The sequence below is a fragment of the Hippocampus comes genome, unplaced genomic scaffold (assembly GCF_001891065.2).
Source record: "Hippocampus comes isolate QL1 unplaced genomic scaffold, H_comes_QL1_v1.1 scaffold33, whole genome shotgun sequence".
Classification (NCBI taxonomy): Eukaryota; Metazoa; Chordata; class Actinopteri; order Syngnathiformes; family Syngnathidae; genus Hippocampus; species Hippocampus comes.
This window is the reverse complement of record NW_017804842.1, coordinates 40,272-63,193: the sequence shown is the minus strand read 5'-3', so window position 1 is coordinate 63,193 and position 22,922 is coordinate 40,272. Positions and strand designations below refer to the sequence as shown.

General features: G+C 54.8%; 3 protein-coding genes and 1 non-coding gene across 9 annotated transcripts in view; all 4 read right to left on the bottom strand.

Moving 5' to 3' along the window:
• Positions 1-247: 247 nt before the first annotated feature.
• On the bottom strand, positions 248-319 carry trnaw-cca (transfer RNA tryptophan (anticodon CCA)). Its single transcript has one exon. It is a non-coding gene; the product is annotated as a tRNA-Trp (tRNA).
• A 1,732-nt stretch (positions 320-2,051) lies between these two features.
• On the bottom strand, positions 2,052-13,986 carry LOC109516917 (glutamate receptor 1-like). Of its 2 annotated transcripts, XM_019871740.1 has the most exons (18): positions 13,809-13,986; positions 12,420-12,557; positions 9,988-10,227; positions 9,719-9,903; positions 9,584-9,637; positions 9,309-9,467; positions 9,068-9,235; positions 8,894-8,998; positions 8,709-8,819; positions 8,435-8,641; positions 7,699-7,914; positions 7,534-7,627; positions 7,068-7,209; positions 6,790-6,988; positions 6,411-6,658; positions 5,132-5,246; positions 3,205-3,339; positions 2,052-2,730 (listed from the first exon to the last, which is right to left on the bottom strand). In XM_019871740.1, the coding sequence occupies exons 1-18, from the start codon at positions 13,897-13,899 to the stop codon at positions 2,542-2,544; spliced, it is 2,796 nt and encodes a 931-aa protein (XP_019727299.1). In that variant the 5' UTR covers positions 13,900-13,986; the 3' UTR covers positions 2,052-2,541. The 2 variants fall into 2 exon arrangements, with proteins under 2 accessions (XP_019727299.1, XP_019727308.1); XM_019871749.1 differs by lacking the exons at positions 2,052-2,730; positions 5,132-5,246 and having other exon boundaries at positions 3,219-3,339.
• Positions 13,987-18,734: 4,748 nt separating this feature from the next.
• Positions 18,735-20,187, bottom strand: LOC109517383 (cysteine-rich and transmembrane domain-containing protein 1). 2 transcript variants are annotated; one of them, XM_019872548.1, is made up of 6 exons: positions 20,060-20,187; positions 19,769-19,895; positions 19,589-19,637; positions 19,444-19,469; positions 19,235-19,364; positions 18,735-18,984 (listed from the first exon to the last, which is right to left on the bottom strand). In XM_019872548.1, the coding sequence occupies exons 3-6, from the start codon at positions 19,635-19,637 to the stop codon at positions 18,842-18,844; spliced, it is 348 nt and encodes a 115-aa protein (XP_019728107.1). In that variant the 5' UTR covers positions 19,769-19,895; positions 20,060-20,187; the 3' UTR covers positions 18,735-18,841. The 2 variants fall into 2 exon arrangements, with proteins under 2 accessions (XP_019728107.1, XP_019728099.1); XM_019872540.1 differs by lacking the exon at positions 19,769-19,895.
• Positions 20,188-20,569: 382 nt separating this feature from the next.
• Positions 20,570-22,922, bottom strand: part of apbb3 (amyloid beta (A4) precursor protein-binding, family B, member 3) — a 4,487-nt gene continuing 2,134 nt past the window's right edge. For 2 of the 4 annotated variants that reach the window (XM_019872123.1, XM_019872134.1), the window contains exons 6-13: positions 22,699-22,826; positions 22,499-22,504; positions 22,272-22,386; positions 21,754-21,823; positions 21,589-21,672; positions 21,386-21,495; positions 21,021-21,209; positions 20,570-20,909 (exon numbers count right to left, since the gene is read on the bottom strand). In XM_019872123.1, the coding sequence (XP_019727682.1) occupies positions 20,694-20,909; positions 21,021-21,209; positions 21,386-21,495; positions 21,589-21,672; positions 21,754-21,823; positions 22,272-22,386; positions 22,499-22,504; positions 22,699-22,826 (918 nt within the window). In that variant the 3' untranslated portion in view covers positions 20,570-20,693. The remainder of the gene's footprint in view (positions 20,910-21,020; positions 21,210-21,385; positions 21,496-21,588; positions 21,673-21,753; positions 21,824-22,271; positions 22,387-22,498; positions 22,505-22,698; positions 22,827-22,922) is intronic. The other 2 variants (XM_019872143.1, XM_019872151.1) reach the window with 2 other exon arrangements.

Here is a 22,922-nt window from a genome sequence, read left to right as displayed (position 1 = left end):
CAATTGCACTTGTGAGGAGTGGAATACACCGCAAATTCCCCCCGATGCAGTATTGAAATAGCGTATAGAGTATACGCGTGTTGGTCCAGGCGATTGAGCATGAGTAAATCAATAGAACAGCGATAAAGTGAGACCACACAATATTTACTGTAAAGCCTTCAGAAAAAACTGTCCATCTCATTTTGACCGGGGTCTCCTGAATTATAGCCATCCAAACAAATAGTTGCCGGACAACACAAAAAAGGACTGACCCCGACGTGATTTGAACACGCAACCTTCTGATCTGGAGTCAGACGCGCTACCGTTGCGCCACGAGGTCTCGCACGAGCACCGCGTCATATTGCCTTAATAAAAAAAAACAAAAAGTACTCTTCATCAACGTGTGCGTTTCTTATATTTATTGCCTTTGTCACGCGTATGTGGAAGAAATTCGTTGCAATCGTGACTAATAACGCATGTTTTTCTCTCAGTACCGTGGATTCCAGGCGGGTGTCACGTGACTCCGCTCAACCGGTAAAAATGAGCATTCGAGCAGCCTTGCGTGTTATGTGACTTTATTCGGCCAATACCGGGAGCTCTCAAATCGCCACGAGATGGCAGAATTCGCTCAAACTGGGACAAAGGAAACGAGCAGAACATCTTTGGAATATGCGAGATTTGAACCGGTTCTCACGTGACTGCAGAATACCTGGAGTTCTTCCAAGCTGCCACCAGATGGCAGCCTTAATACGCCTTTGCGTCAGGCTCTGAATCCACACAACGTGTCAACTCTTTACTGTAGTTGCGAAGTGAATATTAATTGTGGCGTATTTCGTGTACATTTCAGTCCTAAATGACTCGGAGAGATAAGTACACAAGTTACCGTGGAAAAAAACTTCCTGAGGGTTTTTTTAAACGTGTTCTCGTGTATGTATGTTGACACTTACTGAGTTGATCATCATCATCATCTTCATCCTAATGTGGCCCAGTGGAAAGTGAGCAAAATCATCCAGAAAAGCTGATCAATAGGAGTAAAAAATAAATAATTGACATTGTAAAATGTTCTGTGGCTAAGTCACGGCTCAATTTCGGATAATGTACTTTGAGTAAAGTGTTATTCAGTTACAAGCTAACTTGAGTTCATATTTGTTCAGTTAATCCGATGTTTTCGACTGCAACGTTCGCGATATGGTAAAATTACAACCTAACCCTGTCGAAACTGTCATTCATCCTAATTCTCTCCTGTCATTGGCTAACGGCCAAGTTCAACCAATTATTTTGAGTTCCAAGGGGGGCGGGACTTACTCTAACTCACGCAACCTTAATTGTCACGGCGGAAGGGAGAGGTTCATGTCGAAGTTGTTTCGCCGAATCTTTCGTACATTACGTCGGAATGAACTACCCGTTGTCCTTGGCTGTTTGTTAATGACATTTGTCTGCCTGGGTGATGATGACATTTGTCTGTTTATGTTTAAAGTCGATTCCCTTTGGTTTAAATTAGCACCATTGCTAATCGCTAGTCGCGCACTCTAGCAGTTTTGCGACGTGACTTCGTTCGCTGTGGCGGCCAATGAGAATGTGAGTTGAGAGACCACTTCCTGCTCGCGATCAACAACATCGATGCGGACTTGTAGCTCAGTTCTGTCCTGCTGTGATTTCAGGAGCAGTAGTGAGGAGAGGACAACACTGCTGGACGTGAGAAGAGTCCGTTTTTCCGCTTTCTGGCTTGGACAGCGGGGACTGATTCGAGGTGTGTGACAATGGACTCGTTTCCGCCGTCTTGTGTTGAGGCCAGTTTTGTATGATCGCATCGCGCAGGTCTGTTTTGCACTCCAATTAGAAAAAATGAACTGTGTCTTGTTTGAAATGGCCTTTCCGTGTCTATTTTTCGATATGATGTACAGTGGAAAACCCTGGAACCCCCCCCTCCTCACCTCGTTTTCAATGTTATGATTTTCATGAGGTATTTTGATTTTTTTATCTCACACACACACACGCATGGCGGTAAAACTCAATTCTTGACCGCCATTGCGACAATGGAACCACATTTTGCCCGCTTTTTGAAGCCTTTCAAATGTCATAACTTGCTTTAATGTGAATAATATGCACAAATATATGTTCTATCACATTTATGTAATTTAGAAAATTGTAGTTGCAGTAATCATTAATGATATGACACAGGAAGCGCCTCCCCGACTGCTCGGCCCATCACGACTTGTTAAAGCAGGACCCGGGCCTGCCCAATGTGGGAGGGTGCTACAAGAATTACCATGATCATTGCCATCCTCATGGTCATCATTGTCACCGTCATTATCACGCCAGACTCTGTTTTGTATTTGTAGTTTTTCTTTGTGTTCAACGAGCAAGTGAAGGACGTGATCGGACATGTGAGAAGTCAATATGCGAATTGGCTTCCAAGCAACAGGGCAGGCTTAAAAAGAACAAGAAGAAAATAGTGGTAGAAATCGTAGTTTTTGTGTCAGCCAGCTGATGCGTTCAGGTGCACTCGATTCACACCGGCGGACGATCAACAGGCGCGCCGGTCCGACGGGGCGCGGTCGGTCACATGAGGGCGGAAGGAGACCCCAGTCCGCCGGCTTTGCTCACGCGCACCAAGCCGGGTGCGCTGGCTCTCGCCAGCTCCTGAGCGACCATGCCGCCGTTCTCGCTTGCCAGGCCCAGGGCCCCGCCCCCCACCAGGCCCAGGGCCCCGCCCAAGCTGCTGCTCAGCATTGCGGCGTCAATCAGCTCCTGTGAGGGAGCGACCAATCAGAGAGACAACCGGCAGGAACGTCTCGGTGTACGTCTCACACAAACTACTGAAATACGACCACTGAAAAATGATTCGCTCTACACTCGACAGAGCACACGACAGAATTAACCATAACTAACTAGACACTGACATACACACACACACACACACACACACACCTCTATGTACGTATGGCAGTGTTTCTGTAGTGCGTGAGAGCTTTCTAGTTAGTTATTTTTCATTAATGGCATGAGTGCCTTTCAGTCATGTTTGTAAGAGTTCTTCTTGCATTATTTCCCCCGAAGGCCCCTCATGCGTGCGTGTGTGCACGCGCGCGCGCGCTAATGATATGTTTGTGTTGTTGCCGCTGGCTCCACGGGCAGCCATTAAGCCAATTGGAGCCAACAAATCCCAATTTCCTTCATTTGCTCCTCTCACTTCCCGATTTGGACTTCCTTGTTGTTGTTGCTCACCTTCATCCTGCGCGACTCCAGACGCGACTTGTAGCAGAAGTCCAGCAGCGCCACCAACATGGCCACGCCCAGGCCGCCAATTAGGATGTAGAAGATTCCCGCCACGTTGCTCAGGCTCAGCGCGCTTGTCTTGTCCTGTCAGAGGGTACGTGGGCGGGGTGACGGGGGTCAAAAAAATGACAACCAATCACACGCATCCGCTGCTGCGCAACTCCACTTTTTGGGGATGAATGAGGACTACAAAGAACTACAATTCCCATCGTGACACTGGACTCCACAAGGCATTCTCGATTCCAGCTAGTTGTCTGTGTCGCTGTGGTAATACAGCAGAGGCTGATGGGAAGTGTAGTCTCATCAAGGTAATGGGGGGAGTGGGCGTGTCCAACAGGAGAAGGTGTGTCTCGGTTCAAGATGTCAGTCATGGGGAGGAAATCTTTAAAAAAGAGAACTCAATTTTCAAAAAAAAAAAAACCAAACATCAGTGTCTTCAATCAAATTTGATTTGAAAATGTTTCTTTAAATTCAAATGTCAATAAAGTGGATTTCATCATAAAAAATAATTTCTAAAATTGCTTTCAGTCATATTCTTTTGTTACATTTCTTAAGAAACTTGATAGGAAAGCAATTTAGAGTAAAATAATGTCAACTCTTGTGAAAAAAAAAATGTCAACCCAAACTTGAGTTTCTTGCAAAACAAACTCACTTTTGAAAGAAAGTTCACCCCCCCCCCAAAAAAAAACAAAGTTTCTTAAAAAGCGATGTCGTTTCCTTCAAGTTTCTTCAAGAACAAAAGCGTTGCCGGTTCATGACCTCATTTGCATGCAGCTGTCAGAGAGGGCGGGGCCTGGGAGTTCATGATGCTTTTCTCTCCAAAGTGTCCTTTTAATTGACAGGTCGCGTCCCGACATCAGCACGCGACATGAGACGGGAAGTTAGCGTGTACTTTTCCTCAAAATAAAGTGCGCTCTTTCACGTCAATGTCAGACTGGCCAGTAAGTTTGGCTTAGGTCGTACATGTGCGCAAAAATGACACCAAGTGAATGTTCGGAAGCATTTGGCGGCAAAAGGAATTGAACAGAAAGCTCGAGGAAGATAACCGGAGTGGATGAGAAATCAACAGGAAGTTAACGGGACGTTAACGTGAATTTCGGATGAAGCTAACGGAAATTTAGCATTAAGTTGAAAGCAAATTAGCAGCAAGTTGAGAAGTTAACCGGCACCCGCAAAGAATTTGGAACAGATTGGAGACAGAAGCATTGCTTGGTGTGGCAAAAACGTGACCTTTGACATTGAAACGGAATGGTTTCCCAGAAGTGGGCGTGGCCACACGGGAATGTCAAAGGTTACATTTCGCTGCGGGCGGGGTCTCTGCGGGTTGCTGGGCTCATGCTGATTCACCAGGCGTTCATGCTCCTCCCGCAAAAAAAAAAAAAAAAAAAAAAGGACAACCAAAACCAAAAAGACACAACAAAAAATGCGAAAATAAAAATGGAATATCACGCAAAAAAAAGATATAAACAGAAAACATTGTCCCCAAAATGAAACACAAACAATTGAGGAAAATATAGACAAAAAACAAAGGTCAGAAATCATCATGGGAGAAAAACAGACCCAAAACCGAAGGACAAAAAAAAAAACACCCCGAAATTCCCGCTCAAATTATGACCCCCCGCCCCCCTTGCTATGAAACAAAAAGGACAACAGCAAAAACAGAATCGGGAAAAGCAAAAAAAAGTGACAAAAACAGTCCTTAAAAATGTAAATTAAAAACAAAACAGAGAGAAAAAAAAAACCCAAGAAGACCCGCAGGACAAAGACAGCAAGAAGGAAAGGAAATGGAGCGGGCGGGGGGGTCGGTCGTGGGAGCTAGCAGGTGAGGAGGCAGGGGGTATATTGGCGGGGTGTGTCCAAGCCACCTCTAACTGACCTTCCTGCCGGCGTCCTTGTGTCCGCATTGACCTTTGTCGTACCACCACTTGTTCTTCAACTTGTCTAACACGGCCTGCTCATTGAGCTTGAGCACGGCCAGGTTCACCGGAATTCTAACATGTAACATAACATAACATCAACAGCCGCCGCCATGTTATCTTATGTTAGCGCCAGCCCCGCGCGCTTAGCCGCACTTCTCTCGCTCCTGCTCTTTCAAATCGGGAAGTCAGACGTGCGAGGTACGCCATGTCGTTCCGGCGCAAACGACGACAACACGTCGACGCGACGTCGTCACGCAGGAAGCGCTTCCCAGCGGGCGGCCTTTGGCATTTAATGACCTCCAATGCGAGCGCAGTCATACGCGCACGCAAAATATGCACGCGTGCGTTCATATACGTAGACTCGCGCGAAATCTGCCCGCACACCCACACAAAACAAAAACTATGCACAGGAACACAATAAATACACGCTAAACATTTACACGCACGCTTCCATGCGCAGACACAAAAATCCAAATGAAAAAAAAATACAAAACAAGTTGCAAAACGCATCGTTATACCAAGACGTAGATGCACACAGATAGACACATGAACATTTAAAAAAAAAACAAAAAAAACCCTGGAAGTGTGTGTGTGTGCACGCGCGTGTGTGAGACATGTTGCTAAGCAACTGGAGCCCAAATGACACCCCACCCTTTTTTCCCCCCCCCCCCCCCATTGTCGTAGTAACAGTGCTGAGTCATGCGCGATGTTGGACAAAAGCGCAAATGAGCGACGTGAGCAAGCGCATGCCGGCCGCAGAAGCCCCAAATGAAAAAAAAGCTCGCCATGCGAGGACGGGCGCCTGCTAGCGTGCCGCCAAGCCAGGTGGCGTCACTGACCCAAGCGTCCAAAGGCGTCGGCTGTCGGCAACCGCCGTCGGCCGACACACAGATGAGCAGAGGGACGCGCCGGGTGGCTTGAGGGGTCGGGGGTCGTTTTTTTGGGGGGGGGGGGGGGGGGGGGGCATGGACATTAGACAGACAGACAGACGGACAGGAGAGAGAGACAGCGACACCGGAGCACACCCCCATGCACACAAACATGGGAAACGCGTACAGACATGTGACAAGACACGTTAACCGGCCCCAATAATCCTGCCGCGACCACGTACGACTTACACGTTGAGAGACTTAGCTAGCGGCTAACGATGCTAATGAGGCTAAGAAGGGGACGGGCGCTCGCGAGGCCAACGCCTGCCAACCAGACAAAAGACGGCGCACGCGGCCGAGCGAGTACCTGAGGGGCGATCCTTTGGGCGTGGCCACGCCGTAGCCTTTGGAGTCCAGGTTGCCGCCCACTTTGATGGTGTCGCAGGGCGCGCGCTGCTCGATGTACTCGTTCATGGACGACTCCAGCAGGTAGGCGTACTTGCCCTTGGACTTGCGCACGCGGCTCACGCCCTCGTCCGTGTTCTTGACGAAGACGGACGGGTCGGCGCCGCGCATGTACGACCACATCTTCTCAAACACGGCGATCTTGGACCTCTGTGGGGGGCGACAAACAAACAGAAGAAGACCACGAGGCGAGCGCTTCACGTTGGGACGCGTTTTCAGCGGCTGTCGCCGTCATGCGGTCATGCTCGCGCGGAGGGAGGGTCCCGGCGGCGTCCTCTGACCCTGAAGAACTCCTTGGTGGATCCGCCGTCCAGAGTGCCGTAGGCGATCTCGCTCTGCTTGGCGAGGTCTTCGGCGCTCTCGATGGGCGACACCATGCGCTCCACCGTCAGGAAGGCGGCCAGGTTGGCCGTGTACGACGAGATGATGATCAGCGTGAAGAACCACCACACGCCGCCCACGATGCGGCCCGACAGCGACCTGCGGGAAGGCCACGTGTTGATGCCGCCTGACGTCAAGGCCCGGCGCGGGGCGGCGCGGCGGGGGGGCGGCGCCAGACCTGGGCGAGATGTCGCAGCCCTGCTGCATGAAGGCTCCCAAGGAGAACCAGAGCGAGTTGAAGATGCCAAAGTCGTCGCTGCGCTCCGCACTCTCTTGGTCCTTGTCTTTGGGAGGCTGCCGCTGCGCCGGAGGCGGACGTCCTGCGCACCCACGGACGCCTCGCGTCATACGTTGAGCCGGACGCGCCGCGCGGCGGCTACAGTGACCGCGATGCTGATGAGAAGGGCGATGAGCGTGATGCGCACCATGACGAGGACGAGGAGGAGGATCACAATGATGATTCGTGATGGCGGTGGTGTCAATGACGATATTGATGAGGATGCTAGCAGTAGCGACGATGACGACGGCGATGTTGAGAATGATTCGGATGGCGATGAGGAGGCGAGGATGAAAATGACAAGAATCCACGATAACCGCCGATGACGATTATGACGATGATGAAGATAAGGTTGGCGACGCCGTACCTGCGGCACGTTTGGAAGAGGTGGGCGGAGCTTCATCCTCCTCGTCCTCGTCCTCCTCGTTCTTCTTCCACTCGTACGGACTGAAGCGGCTCACCTGCGGCGATGACAACGGACGGCGTCAAAGGCCTCCGCCGGACCGAGCGCCGCGGGTGGGCGGGGCCTCACCAGGAAGAGCACCACGCTGACGCCGATGTAGGCGAAGACGATGCACATCCAGATCTCGTAGGCCAGCGGGTCCAGGAAGGAGAAGACGCCGGGCTTGGACTTGGTGGGCTTCTTGATCATGATGGAGATGCCGAGCGACATGAACGGTTTGGTGAAGTCGATCACCTGCTCGCGCACCAGCGTGATGGTCAGCGGCGCCACCGCCACGTCCGCCTTCTGCGCCCAGAGGCCGGCACTGAGTCTCGCTTGGGGACGCCCGGCGAGCTTCATCGTTTTGACACAAGTTTTGAAACGAGGGCTGGGCGAGCGCCTGACGACTTCTGCCGCCAGCGTTCCAGCAGCAAATCTATTTTTCGCTTGCGTCTGGGTCGCCGTATTACACGCTACTGCCCCCGGTGGCCAAGAGGGAGCACCCGACCGAATGGGATTTTAATTATTTATTTATTTATTTTTTTAAACAAGATTTTTCCCTGGGGGAGAAATTGATGGCATATCGAGCAGCGATAAAAAAACCAAAAAAAAACACCCAATAGCCGCACACAAACACCAAGGCTAATGTTAAAGTGCCAAAGCCGGCTGCTTGTTGTCGATTTCCTGGTCCGCGGAGGAGCTCGAGAATCAGACCAGAATTTCGGACGAAGCAAACCTCAACACCGTCATGGACGGGGACGACTTTGTCATTGACGCGACAGCGGCGCTGAACATTTGTGATTCTCGTGCATCGGCACCGACTCACCCCGTAGACCAGCTCTCCCACCATGCCGTTCCACATTTTGCTGACGGGGTCTCGGGCGCCGTACTTGCCGTCGCCCACCAGCTCCAGCCGGTAGGCGAAGCCCACGTGCTTGGCGATCTCGGCGGCCAGCTCGGCGCAGTAGCCTTCGTACTTGTCGTTTCCCGCCAGCTGCTCGTGGTTCTTCTTCAGCATCATGTAGGGCGCTTCCTGCCAGAGCGAGACCCGCCCCCCTTTTGACATCATCGCTCCGCCCCCGGCGGTCCGTTGGACTCACCAGGATGGTGGTGACGATGTAGGTGCGGTTCTGCAGCCCGTAGAACTCCTCCGGGGTGGGCTTGTACCGGGCCGTCTTGACGTAGCCCCTCTGCTCGCTCCACACGCCCACCTGCATCGCACAAACGCACTCCGAATCCTCGTCCAACGCACCGAGTCATCGCACCCTCGGTCGCACGCGCCGACCTTCCTGGGTCCGGTGCGGCTCAGTTCCATCACCGTGAGCGTAAAGTTGGCCCGACGTCCCCTCTCATCAAACTGAACGCGGCCCGTCAGGCCCTCCAGCCGCACCTGCGCGCGCAAACGCCGGCTGAGCGTGCGCGTTCATCATTCGGCGGCGGGCGCGAGCGCGCGTGCGACCTGTTGCAGCGCCCTCTGTATGTCGATGCCCTGCCCCCAGGGCGCGGGGGGGTTCCCCAGACACTCCCCGGCGTTGCCGCGGCGAGAGACGTCGATGCGCTGGCGTCGGAGGTTGCGAAAGGCCGCCGCCACCACGCTGACGCCGTCGTAGGTCAGCGCGCCTGCGTACTGACCGGTCAGAGCAGCGGGGGGGGCGTCAGGAGCTTGCGGCGAGCCAAACGGCGTCGGTGGCGGCTCATACCCGCAGAGCGCGTCGCTCCGCTTTCCCGTCTTTGGGATCAAAGTTCAGCCAGTCCTGCTGGACCTTCAGCACGGACGGGTCGGACCAGTTGACCAGCTGGAAACCCGTCACGTTGGGGGACAGCGCGTGGAACTCCGTCAGGTTCAGCTCCACGAAGCCCTGACGCGCACACACCGGAAGAGCAGAAAAGAATCGGGACAATCTTCACTCCGACACGGAAGTCTGCAATGTTGAAGCGGCGTGCACGCGTGTCCGGCGCGTGTCCGAGTGCCGACCATGTTGAGGAGGATGTAGTGGTAGTTCTTCAGGTTTCTTCTCTGCCCCGAAATCTGACAGAGCAAAAAAAGCAAACGGCGGACGCTCAGTCGGGACGAGGAAGCGGACGGACGGCGGGACCGAGCGCCACCCACCAGGCCCAGGATGGCGTTGAGGCGCTCCGACTCGCAGTCCAGAACCACCTGGAACTCCTTCTTGAAGTCCAGGTCGGCCAGCAGCTGGATGAAGCCCGACTCGTTCAGCGAGTCCAAGTTGACCGACGTCACCTGCCAGTCTCGCTCGGCCGCCCGCTCCAGAACCTTCTTCAGGACCGACGCGCCTGAAACGCGCCGCCGAGACGTCACTTTGGCTCGCCGGCCCCCGAAACGCGACCCCCGACTCCCCCCCCCGAGCGTGACGTCACCTGCGTGCGCGCCGTACATGTAGACGAAGCGCCGCCAGCCGAAGTGGTCCAGCAGCGACACGAGCGCCCCCTGCAGGCCGGGCCGCAACTGCAGCACGAAGGGGCTGTCGGCCAGCGCGGCGAAGGACGGCGTCACGAAGCTGACGTGGAGCGAGCCGCAGAAGGAAGACACCATGTTGACCGTCCTCTGGTCGTACACGCCCATCACCGCGTGCACGCCCTTGGCGAACTGCGAGCAGACTGACGCCACACACACACACACACACGGAGTTCACATGAAATCGGCATCAAAGCAAATCAAAGTGTTGCGCTTTTCTCGTGACGGCTATCCAACGCGCCGACGCGATGGTGCTTCATCGAATCTCTCACGTTTGACTTGAGTTTGTCACGCTGAGTAGCTGTTACCCGAATGGACAAAATCTCTTTTGCAGTTTTTTCGTTGTGACGTGAACGAGCGCACCCGAAGCGGGTGCCCGCCGGTCGAGGCGAGAGGGACGCGGGCCGGGGGAAGGAAAGCCAACGCAACTCTTGTCGAACTGTAGCTCGGCCGCCCGACGTTTGAATGGCTTCGCCGAGCCTCCCGCTTCGTTTGCAAGTGTCGAGCTAGCCGCTAGGCTAGCTGGCGGCACGGTCTTGTTCTTTCTTGTTGGTGACGTGTGACGTGCGCTATTTCTCCGAATGTGATCCATTAAGGGAAATGCCCCAACATTGACTCATCTGTCTGGTTGGCTCTTGCCGTCTCCAGAAGCGGCGATGTCATTCAAGTGCTTGCTTGCATCTTGTTGGTTTGCATCCCGAGTCGCGCTGGCGAACCCTTTTTTGATATCACAAATACGACCTTTGAACGTTGAGCAGTGACACACCGATGATTAGGATGCGACTGTGCTGTTTCTTTGTCACGTGTGTCTTTTGAATGTGTGAATTTTTAGACCGAATTCTAATTGGGCTTTTTTTTTTTTTTTTTTGAAGCGGGTCCGGTGTGACGGCGAGCGACGAGTCCAGTCTTGGCCTGAAGTGCGCGAACAAAACGCTTGGAGTTTGAACCAAAAGTGAACCTTCACCGGTAGGAGGCTGCGTCTTTTGATTATTTGATTGATTTTTTTTTGTTTTGTTTTTTTGCACTGGCAACATGCTCACAGGCCATTCGCGTATCGGCCACATTCGCTTCCCAACGCTCGGACTCTCTCTCTCTGGACACTCAAAAGTCAGGCCGTGAACTGTTCGACTGCGCTTCAACCTTCATGCAGGACAATTTGATTGTGTGTTCCCGTGAAGGCTGAATTGAAATGTGGCCAAAGCTTCTCCCATGACTTGATGGTTTATGTTTCAATGTCGTCCGTCCGTCCTTGTCAATAATCAGCGTGTGATCGAGGGTCCCGATTGAAACCGAACGATGTTCGCTTTCTCATTCTCCGCTCCGAGAGGCCGATCTTCTGAGCCTTGCCCCCAACATCACGAGCGTATCCTGCATTCGGCGACTTGCGCGTCGCTTCCAACTGACTTGGGGGACTCGCCGATGTCTCACGCCAAGCTTTGGTCAAAAGGACTTGATCAAAAGGGCCAATATTGGAAAATAGACGCAGCATTTCTACTCATGTCACCTTTGCCAGCTGCAAACACAGAGAAGGGGCGGGGCCGCGCTTGTCCTGCGACATCTCGCCCGGTCCGAGACACAGAACGATATTTCTCTGCTCGTCTGACGGCGCGACCGTCGAGAGCGATGGAAAAAAAAAAAAACACTTGGATAGCGTACTTTGATAAGTCCTCGGGCGTGACGGCGAAGCGGCAGAGAGCCTCGCCGGCGCCAAGGCGACAACAGATGAGTGGAAACAGACAACAGGAAGTTGAGAGCAAAAACAGGAAGCGGAAAAGGAAACAGGTCGGGAAGTAGAATCGCCGATATCAAGACGTAGAAGCGGATAACAGGAAATCGAAAGAAGAAAAAGACATGAGGGAGTGGATAAAGAGAGCAGGAAGTGGAGAGAGAGAGCGTGCGTGACCAGTGGGTTGTTTTTTTTTTTTTCGTGGCCGTTCCGTCTTTTGTCGGCGCCTCAACCAAAGGAGGTCAGCGCATTGTTGGCTGCAACGACGCCGCCGCGCCCTCGGGCCCCGTGCGCTCCTCTTAGTGCGCCGGCCGCCACAACCTTTGACGGGCCCCTCCGCTTGGGACGCTGCCCCCCCTCAGCCCCCATTCTGGAATGATGAAGGTGAAGCTGGTGATGATGATGATGGTGAAATTCGTGACCGCGATGATGACGATGATGATAAAGATGACGGTGATATTGAAAGCGACGCATCTCGCGATGCCGATGACGGTGGTGACAAAGACGAAGAGGGAAACGATGAAAAAGGCGAGGAGGACGAAGACGGCGGGGAAGCCGAAGGCGAGGCCGGCAACCAAGACCAAGATGGCGGCCGGGAGGCGGGCTCACAAGCGTAGGTCATGGCGAAGCTGCTGCCGGTGTCGACGGCGTCCATCTGAGGCAGCAGCTTGGGAACGTCGGCGCCGCGTTGCATCACGGCGAAGCGGAACACTTCCTGCTCGTGCGACCCGGCCGGGAAAAGTCCTCCTGCAGCAAAACGTCAACAATCGGGATGTCGTCTCGGCGGGGGGGGGGGGACATCATCATTCATCAATGAGGGATTAGCGCTCACGCGCGCGCGACTTATTGGCTCTCGCGCAAAAACTTCAACCGTCTTCCGTGCAACACAAACTACAGACTGACTCTCATCCAGCAGGTGCGGCGGAAATGGGTGTTGGGCTCTCGCGCGCAACACACCGTCACACGCGCTGCGCCACGGCACTCTTAACGCCGATGTCCCCCCCCCCCACCCCCCCAACCCATCCGATACGGGAAATGTTTGCGTTGACACTATGACGGAAAACCGTCTCTCGATCCACAACGCACGACTAAAAGGCTCTCACAAAATTCTTTTGTGTTGAAACACGACGAGAATTCACTTCCTACCCTCCTGCGAGCGCTCGCGTGAACTGAAACGCTCTCACGCTAAAAAAGACTTTGACTCTCTCACATCCTGAACCTGACTGAAATGCTGTCCCATATGGAGCAGAAACACACACACACACACACACGCACACACACAACTCAATCACTCTCACTTACTTTAAACTCTTTTCACTCACACATAGTGCTGACACACTCTCACACACGACTACACCACCCTCACATACACTATAGGAACACACATTTACACACACACACACACACACACACACACACACTAACGAAATGCTTTCACCTTCACTACGGAAATGCTCTCACGCTCACTTATTAATCAGCCACACACACACACACACACGCCCCTATGTATATGTGATGTAAGTGATTTTTAGCGCTGAGCTTGGCATCCTGTGCATGGCGAGCACATGCGCGTTCACGTGCACAGGTGTGATGTCAGGAGATGGCCTGGCACTCCAAGCACACACGCCAACATACACGAACACATAGACACACGTGCAGGCACACGCAACTTGCAGACACGCAAATGCCCGAAAACACACGCACACAAACCCATAAACATGCATACACACACAGGCACACACACACATGCAAGCGCACGTACTAGTATTTAAACTTGAGTTAAAATGAATGTTTGATGACTTTTTGCGCACGTGTACAAACTTGAAGACACTTTGGAATCTTGGACGCAACACACACACACGCACACGGCATACGGTACTTCTGATGTACGCATTGTCAATTGCGTGTGACGCACATGAAGTTTCGAAACGAGATGTCGTCTCCTGATTCATTGGGTGGCTGAGTGTGAGGTGTCGCTGACGCGTGAGGCGAGCTCACCTATGTTGACGCTGGCGGGGAAAGTGGCGACGGCGACGACGGCGGCGGCGGCGGCCAAGCCGAGCAGCACGAGAAGAAGTCGAGTCTTCATGCTTCTGGCGCTCGTCTCGTCGTCCTTCTCGCTCGTCCGCAGCCTCCGGAGCGCCGCATGCAGCTGCTGTCTTTCGCGCGCCCGCCCCCCCCCCTCAAATTAGCAGCATCGGCACACACAAATTTGGACTTCCTCTTCATAGTGATGGCAAACCATAAGCGCGCTCACATTGTGTCAGCTCCTTTGAGTCATCCTCTTCTCCATTCCTAATTGTTCATTTGGATCGGTTCTCGTAGCTTCTTTTGGATTCTTGTCCGAACTTGCCGTCCTGCTCCTGCGTCTCTCTGCCCTTTCCGGTCATGGTCTCGTTCCTCGCTCGCCGTATCTTCACTTTCTGTCCTGCTGGAGCGGCGAGAGATGATGTCAAACCATCCGTTTTGCAAAATCTGTAACCCCCCCAGGGCCAGCGCTGCGCTTTGTTAGTGCTTCAGAGATTCTTACGAAGAACGTGTTTAGTTTTCCCTCGACAAAGAGCCAAGTAGGAGCCACGTCGTGACATCATCGCGATGCGTCCGAATGTCACCCGCTCACGTCGACGTTGACCCAACAGCGCCTGCGCTATTAATAATTATAATCATAGTCATCATATAATAATGCGCATTCCAGCCCGCTCACGTCGACGTTGACCCAACAGCGCCTGCACTATTATTATAATCATAGTAATCATATAATAATGCACATTCCAGCTCCAGCCTTCCTGTGTGGAGTTTGCCTGTTCTCCCCGGGCCTGCGTGGCTTTTCTCCGGGTACTCCGGTTTCCTCCCACATTCCCAAAAATATGCACGGCAGGTTGATGGAACACTCTACATTTCCCTGAGGGTGTGATCATGCACGCAAATGGTTGTTTGTTTGTGCGTGCCCTACGATTGGCTGGCAAGCGGTTCAGGGTGTCCCCCGCCGACTCCCCGAAGACAGGCTCCAGAACGCCCCGCGACCCTCGTGAGGATAAAGCGGTTCGGAAAATGGATGGGATGGATGGATAATAATGCGCTGATAGCATCCGCTAGGCAACTTAGCATAGCACCGCTTATTCTCTACTCAGTAGTGCATAAGTGTCGGGGACGTGCAATCAGCAATTGCTTCGATCTTTCCGAATCGTTGTAGGTGAATCGGGAATCGCGTGCTAACTGGGCACATCCGCCAGCGCTCGACACTTCCGTGTGTGCGGGGAGGCATTCCTCGACATCTGCCATGGTCATGATAACCCCGCCCCCTGACGTCAGTCGGGGCCAGAGTTTGGCCCAACGAATGACGGGGGCCAGCTGAGGCACCGCTTTCAGTTTCGCCGGTGGAAAAAGAAAGAATCGGTGCTAATTTGGGCGCCGGCCCGCAACCGGCGCTAGCGCAAGCGCGGTGGAGAAGCGGGGTCATTTGGGAGGGGCTCAGAGTGGAGCCGCGAGGTGGCAAAATCAGGCAGCTATTCCGTCCGCTTCCACCGGATGCGCGTCGGGATCCGGCCTTCGCTCGCCGCGTCGTCGTTTGTCCGTCCCGGGAGCGCGTCCCGCTTTGGCTGCGGGTCGGCTGACAGCGAGGGGGCGGAGCCAGCGGCCCGCGGAAGCGGAAGGAACATTGCGGGACGGCGGCTCTCCAATTAGCCGGTCCACTTCCCGTCTGCGCTCGCACACGTCGGTCGGCCCTTCTCAGCGCGGCGTGAAGGAGCGTGCGCACGTGCGAGGTGGCGGCACAATACGTCGTTATTTATTCATCCTCAGAAGGCGTGCAGCCGGGACGGGGACGCCGACCCCGAGTTTGCGACCGATGATGCGGAGTCGACAGGAACCGGGGATGGCGGGTGCCTGGAAGCCGGGCGTGCTGCGCGTTGTTTTATTCATGCGGGAGACCATTAACGGCGGCAGACGGCGGTCGGCGAGTCCGTCCCCCCCGCCCCCCCGCTGGTGACGAGTAACAAAGTACAACGACTTGCTTGCTCTCCCTCAGCAGACGACTTAGTTTGCGGGTGACTTTTTTCCTTGACTTGCTCCCGACGTACGAATGGCGCGCCTCTGCCGTACTTGCTCGCGTCTCGGATCGCTCTCCTCCTCTTGCCTGTGCCCGTCACGCGTCTCCCCGATGCCAAAATGTCCTGCCCCAATCTACGCCCCCCGGCCCCTCCGAAGAGGGTGAAATGATGGACGGGCAAGAGTCACGTGACCTCATCGTTGGCCAATGAGCGCCTTTGATTTGATGCCATTCGGTGCTTTTTGGGACCTTGAAGAAATGCATTCGCCATCCCAGAAGAGCATCGGAGATTTGCCGGCCTCGTGCATCTCTCACCTGATGAGAACATCATCAATTCTTCTTTCGCCTCTCTGAAAATAGACGCGCAAGGTTTATTTTGAGACTTCTGGACACGCACTCGGCGCATTTAAACCCGAGCGCGCACACACATTCAAAGATACACGAAAGAAGAGGAAAAAAAAAAAAAAAAAAAAAAACGAGACGCTCACACACCCAAGCGCTTGTTTTGGCACGTTGATGCGCGCGCGCACGGTTGCAGCGCTGCCGTCAAGTGCTCGTTAACGACGCCTTGATGGGCCGTTGAATGTTTTTGCGAGCCTCCGGGAAGACGAAGATCAAGAGGACGAGGCGGAAAATGAGGATGCGAGCAGGAGGAGCGATGAAGACGAAGACGAAAGGGACGACGGAAAGAAGATGAAGCGTGTTCTTGTGCCAGCTGCGGACTGCGGGGCGAGGGGGTGGAAGGGGGGGGGGAGTTGGGGCAACACAGCTGGGGGACGCCAATGCACGGCCCTGGGCGAGGCATTCTGGAGCGTTGCCGGCAAGGAGCGCAGAGATGAGCTCCGTTCGCCGTGTCGCGACTCGTTTGGGGTCAGCGACCATTAGGGGAAATCGTCGGTCGGCATTGATTGGTTGATCACGTTGCAAATCAGCGGAGCAAACGGACATTTCTTTGATCTGTACGGGGCCCCCGATGCGCACACCGTGAAGACTCCATGCTTGCACGCACACACTCGACTACACGACGCACCTCAATGTTTTCCTTTCATGTTTTCCCTCCTCAGCACTTTCTGAAGCGCCATTCAAACATCAAGATGACATCATCGGGTCAGGCAATGTGTGTGTGCGTGTGTGTGTGTGTGTGTGTGTGCGAGCGCGTGTGTGAGTGTGCGTGCGCGTTTCGCATCTCGTTGTTAAATTGGAGCAGCTTTGCGCTGAGGCGTGATGTTTGTGCTGACTTCAGCGTGTGCGTTCGGCACAAACAAATTGCACAGCTCTTACTCCCCCCCCCACTTCCCTCCACGCAACGCTGTCCACTTGGTACGGAGAAAATGAGCCATGAACCTTTTTGCTCATTAGCTGGCTAGCCGAGTGCGCGTGCGATGGCTGTGACAGGAAGTGCTGCTGCAGGCGACAGGAAGCGGCTGACAAATGTCTGCTGAATACCCACAAACGCACGAGCCAACTATACTTGGCATCATAATCATAATAATGCCAGCTCTTCGCCCTTCATCATCATCATCATCATCACAGGACCACGACGACTCAATCCCGCTCGCCGACGGGCCGCCGCTCAGGTCGCGACACCTTCAGAACAAGCGCCGCCAACGAGCGGTCCGTCCAAAAAGTTGCAGGCTCAACTCTCCGGACCCCCGTCCCCTGGGCTCCCGACGTTCCCGAGATCATCTCATCTGTCCAGGTGAATGGCTGAATGGCTTTCTGAGGCGCACCGCAGGGAACTGTTCTGGCACCCTTCCCGTTTCCATGCCTCATCTCGGACTTGATTGAGCCGCACCGACCCGAGAGCTCCATTCGAGGTCGGATGCCGTTTCAGAGGGGACGACGCCCAACCAGGGGTCCGTCCAATGAGCTCACGTCAACTCGAAGGTCCTCTTCATGAACAAAGTTGGCTCACGATGACCCCGCTGGACTCCACGTACGACAAAAAGATGCTGACACTCATGGAGGCCCTCCTCCTCTTCCTCATCGTCATCCCGGCTTCCTTTCCCCACGTTGCCTCCCTGAGGCCACTCGCGTTAGCGCCGTCTCAATTCCTGTTGACGGAAGTTCCTTCTGTTCAACGTCTTCATCCTCCTCCTCCTCATCCTCATCCCTATCCCGGCTTCATTTTGACCATTTTTTCCCTCCCCCGGGGCCACTCGCGCGATGACGCTCTCACTTTCCGTTTGAGGAGGTTTCTCGTCTCTTCATGGTCTTCATCTTGCTCGTCGTCTTTGTCGCCGCCTGCAGCGCCGCAGCTGCGCATGAGCTGACCTCTGACCTGCAGTGGCTGATCCTCGCCACGCGCAAACATATCGTCGACATCTGTGCCTGCGCGCGCACGCGTGCGCGAGACACACGATGGTCCCGGTGGGCCGCGGAGGTGACACGAGAGCAGCTGCTGCGTGTGGACTCCAGAGATTGATCGATTCCCGCGAGTTTGCGCGAGAGAGAGAGGACAAGGGCAAGCGTGCTTCTCAATGTACGAGCGCAACGTTGTCAACACACTCGCAGTTACTCGCTTATCGTCGATGATTGATTGTTCGTTGTTTTGTTGATTTGATTCTTTCTTCAATGACGAGTAGCGGTGATTCCCTCTTCATTTGCATGTCAGCCCTCCCCCGCGAGATGAACGGCGCAGGGCTGCCCCCTGGGGTCATCATTGCGTGAGCGCAACAGTCCGGTTCGCCCTCTCAAGCGCGCGTTTTTCACGTCGCCCCCCTCCAACGCGGCTGATTCAAACGATAAGCATCCTGATCAACTGATTCGGCTCTGTCGGAGGTCGGGGAAACCCGCGGGACCTTGTGGACCGGAGTTTGACCCCTCAGCGTCTTCCAACAGGCACAGGTGAGGAAACGATGACACACAGGTTTTTATCGCGGCAATGAAAGTATGTTTATTACTTTGCAGGGTCAGGCGAGATCACAAAAGTGATGGCGTGACATCATCGTTGTCATCCTCGCCCGAGCAACAAGCCGGCAGGTCAGAGGTGACGCGTCAGTAGGTCACACAGACAACAACAGCACAGAAGGGTGGAGCACGCCGACAACAGCGACCTCAAGGCGCCGCATCCGCCGCCGCCCACGCCGCCGCGGCCCGCACCCTCGTTCTGGTCGACGACATACACTGAAACACAATGAGCGCATTACAGCGAGCGAGCGAACTCACGGCGTACACTTTACATCCATGCGCGCGCACACAGAAATGTCACGGATGAGCGGTGGGAGCGGACCCAAAATGCAAGGAGGCAGCGGCGGTCCTTTGAACCGAAAAAAAGCTCATGACCTGCTGACCGAGGGGTGCGACGCAGGAGGAGAAGCCCTCCGACGCCACCTGTTGGTCGCAAACGGAACATAACCGTGACAGTGCAACCTACCCGTGTGTTTGGGCGGCCCCCCGTAGGCCTTGGGGGCATCCCAGCCTTGGGGGGGGTCGTAAAAGGCCGTGTGGTAGCCGAGCGGGGTCCCGTACTGCTGCGGGCCCTGGTAATAGGAGGACGGCGCCGCCTGCGACGGACAGACGGATGGACGGTTATGTCGTGAGGCGTGGCGGGCGGCGCAAACGCCTCGCGCTGCGCGCTCCTACCTGGTAAGGCGCGGCGACCGCAAAACCTACACGGACGGACAGACAGACATGCAGACAGAGGTTCACAAAAATGATTTGTACGAAGCTGCACTTCCTTCTCTCTGTCTACGTAGCCCCGAGGAACTTTGGACCAATCAGTACACACCTTGGGCCGCTGGAGGCGGGGCATACGGAGGAGGGTGGTCACCACTCATCTGGAAGGACAACAACGATGTCACGGGTGACGTCGGGGCCACGGCGCGCGCCGATGATGGAACGCCGGCCGGCGGACAATGCCGCGCTGTCAGGCTCGCATAGCGGCGCTAATCCAATTGAGGTACGTTACCGTGGCAACCGTCCCTCCCCGCACTGTCGATTGTTTGGCGGACGCCGCTCGAAAAAGACGTCCATGTACGAAAATGACGGGATTGTATCGTGTGCGGAAGGCATACGTCGCGTATGGAGAAATTATTCTGCGAAGGAAGCAAAAGTTTGACGAAGCGCGGCACGACTTTGAAGGCCCAAATGTTACGCCTTCTCAAATGAAACGTGTCGTCCAGTAGTTGACCCTAAAATGTCAACATGGAGCTTTGGATCATGAATGTTAGCGCAAGAAGCAGAAGTAGAAGCAAGTTACCTTCACGCTCAGCCGCACGTCCAACGTCAACGCTCTCTCGGGCTCGGCTCACGTGGCCTTGGGGGAGGTCACGGCTTCCTTGGCTCCCTCCTCCTCCTTCTTCTTCCTTCCCTCCTCCCATCACCCTCCCCCCCTTCTTTTTCTTGCTCCAACAACACTTTGGTGTATGCGTGTATTTGTATATTGCCTGTTACAATCTGGACTTTGTCACGTCCAATCCAAGTAGTGTCGCATTCAAGTCATGTACGGTGAATAGTTTTTGTCCACGACGGGACCGGTCACGAGTCCATTTCAGGTCAGGCCCTCTTTGATGCCGTCACCTTTTGCTCACTTTTTTTTTTTCCAAACTCTGTCTGTTATTTTTGACAAGTGATTGAGCCATCGAAGGTGATGAAAAGGCCTCGCGCTCTTTGATGATGCGTCGTCAACGCTTCAACCGACGGCGGCGCGACCTTTGCGAAGGCTTTTGTCACATCACTTCCTCCAAAAATCAAGTTTGGGCGCATCCAGTCAGAGCAACATGAACTTTATTTTGTCAGCGAGCATCCACGACACGGATCGCGTGACCGCACGTAGGCGGCCAGCCGGGAGTCCGAGCCCAGCTCGCCCGATGGGATCGTCCTCCATTTTGTGGTTACGAGGCGGCGGCCTGTTTGTTGCGGAAGGTGTCGAAGAAGGCCATCATGCCCCTGCGAACGCCACGGCCTCCGTTTGTCTTCCGGGGCGACACCCCGCCGCCGCCGCCGCCGCCGTCCATGGAGTTAGCGCGTTTTACCTTGGGCGCGGCGCCGTGCCCGAGCCGGCTCCTGGGCGGCGGCGTCTGAGCCACCAAACACTTCTGATACCGCACCTGAAAGATCAGCGGTGGGAAGGAACCGAGTAGAAACACTTCTCGACGAAAAATTCCACTCGACCGCTCTTCCGAACGGTGCAATGCAAAGCTGGACTCGGCTCGGCTCACCATGCACGCCGCCTGGACGGCCTCGGACAAGAGGCCGGCGTCCGGCTCGCACCAGAAGACGTGACATTCGAAACGCTGCCGGCCGCCGTCCACGATGACGGCGAAGGTGCGGCTGTCGTGGCCGACGCCCAGGAAGCTGAGGAAACGCACCTGACACGCCCACACTGGCTCCTCCCCTTCTTCCTGCTGCTGCTGCAGGTGCAAGTTACGAAAGAAAACAAGGCTCCTCGCACACAAAACGGGAAGTTCAAACAAATGGAAGTCGCCCCGCACAGGAAGTTGGATCAAAATACCACGGCTGTACAGACCGTAAGGTGTGTCAAAACTTTTTGGGGGAGGGGGGGGGAGGGGGGAGTTGAGCGTACCTTGAAGACAGACAGCAAGTTGTCAGTCACCTGGATGACAGTCGCCTCCCACTCGTGGCGGCGGGTGGAGTTCATGATGCTCTCGATGGCCAAGTTTAACACCTCCATGCCTGCGACGTCCAAACGCACGCACGCACGCACGCATGCGGTTCAGAGGACAAGGGCGCGAACCGGACTGTCATGTGACTGTTCGGGTCGGGTACCCATGGCGCGGGACACGGGCAGGTTGCCCACGTAGTGGACGTCAAACTTGTGGATGCGCTGAGGCCCCGCCTCCGCGAAGTCCACTGAAAGATACAAGTTAGGAGGAAGGAGGAGTCAGCGGGTCGGCTGCCAATCAGAGCAAAGCGGGCCGGGCGGCCCGTCACCTTGTCGGGGCAGGTCCTCGGGCGAGATGCTGTCCGTCGAGAGAGAGCGCGACGTCTGGTGGGACATCATCTGAGGACGCCGTCAGTGGAACATCATCATCATCATCATCATCATCATCTTGCGGCACTTGAGCCGTGCTTGGATTCATTTACACATTGCGACGCCTTCATCGCTATGCGGCGTTGCAGGATTTTCATCCAGTGGACGATAAAATTCTCACCGGTCAAATGGAAAATATTCAGGTGCCGTGCCCTGACAACGTCATCTGATGTCAGACCCGCCGTGCGTGAGGCGTCATCATGTGTGATATGGGTCAACTTGTATGACATCATCACCGTGAGGGACAAAACAACGCGTGACATCATGATCACATGTGACATCACCATCTCGTCTGACATGTCGGTGCGTGAAATCATCTTCATGAGTGACGTTGTGTGACATCATCGACATGCCCGGTCGGCGACATCATCGGCACGCCGCGCGCAACGCGGGGCGGGGCGTCTCGGGTGCGACTGACCTGCGAGCACATGCGATGCAGCGCGGTCGCGATGGCCTTGGCGGGGGCGTCGCAGCGGAACACGTGACACTTGAGCGCGCAGCTGTCCTTGTCGGCCGCCACAAAGGCAAAGTCCCTGTGGGCGAGCACACGCGTGCCGGCCGGCGGACGATCTTTGTTTTTCTCCCGCGCTACCGACACGACCGCGCGCGCGGGGTGTGCCGTGTTTGTGTGCGTGTGCGCGTTACCTGTCCCTGCCAGGTGGTGGGTGAGGCGGCATTCAAAGAGACACACGGTGATCAGTGACTTGTTCGCTTAACACGGTGATCTCAGCCTAGCTTAGCTTAGCATGAAAAGCCAAAAGCAGGTGCTTTGTTCCGTGGCAAAAAAAAAAAAAAAGGGAGGACGGGTGAGACAGTGCAAGGTAGCTCGCTCCCGAGTGGCTCACCTGCCGTTGTTGCTGCCCACCCCCCACACGCGGATGTTGACGATTGGCTGACTGTACAAGGCGCTGTGGTCTAACGGGTCCACGAGAGTCAACGTGTCCCGCTTCAGCAGCAGCCTCATCTCGCGGCCCTGCGGGCAGGCAGACGGCCATCCGTCAGGAAGATCACACACACACACACACACACAAACACACACACCCACACACACACACCAACCCCCCCCCAC

Bases quoted from the DNA above. Each gene is read 5' to 3' on its own strand.
- LOC109516917 (XM_019871740.1), bottom strand. From the start codon at position 13,899: ATGAAGACTCGACTTCTTCTCGTGCTGCTCGGCTTGGCCGCCGCCGCC. The intron at 6,989-7,067 runs GTCTGGCGCCGC...GCCTTCCCGCAG, and splicing joins GGCTGCGACATCTCGCCCAG to GTCGCTGTCGGGCCGCATCG. The intron at 2,731-3,204 runs GTGAGCAACAAC...GCTCCCTCACAG, and splicing joins TGGAGTCGCGCAGGATGAAG to GAGCTGATTGACGCCGCAAT.
- LOC109517383 (XM_019872548.1), bottom strand. From the start codon at position 19,637: ATGAGTGGTGACCACCCTCCTCCGTATGCCCCGCCTCCAGCGGCCCAA. The intron at 19,470-19,588 runs GTGTGTACTGAT...CCGTCCGTGTAG, and splicing joins CCCGCCTCCAGCGGCCCAAG to GTTTTGCGGTCGCCGCGCCT. The intron at 19,365-19,443 runs GTAGGAGCGCGC...TGTCCGTCGCAG, and splicing joins CGGTCGCCGCGCCTTACCAG to GCGGCGCCGTCCTCCTATTA.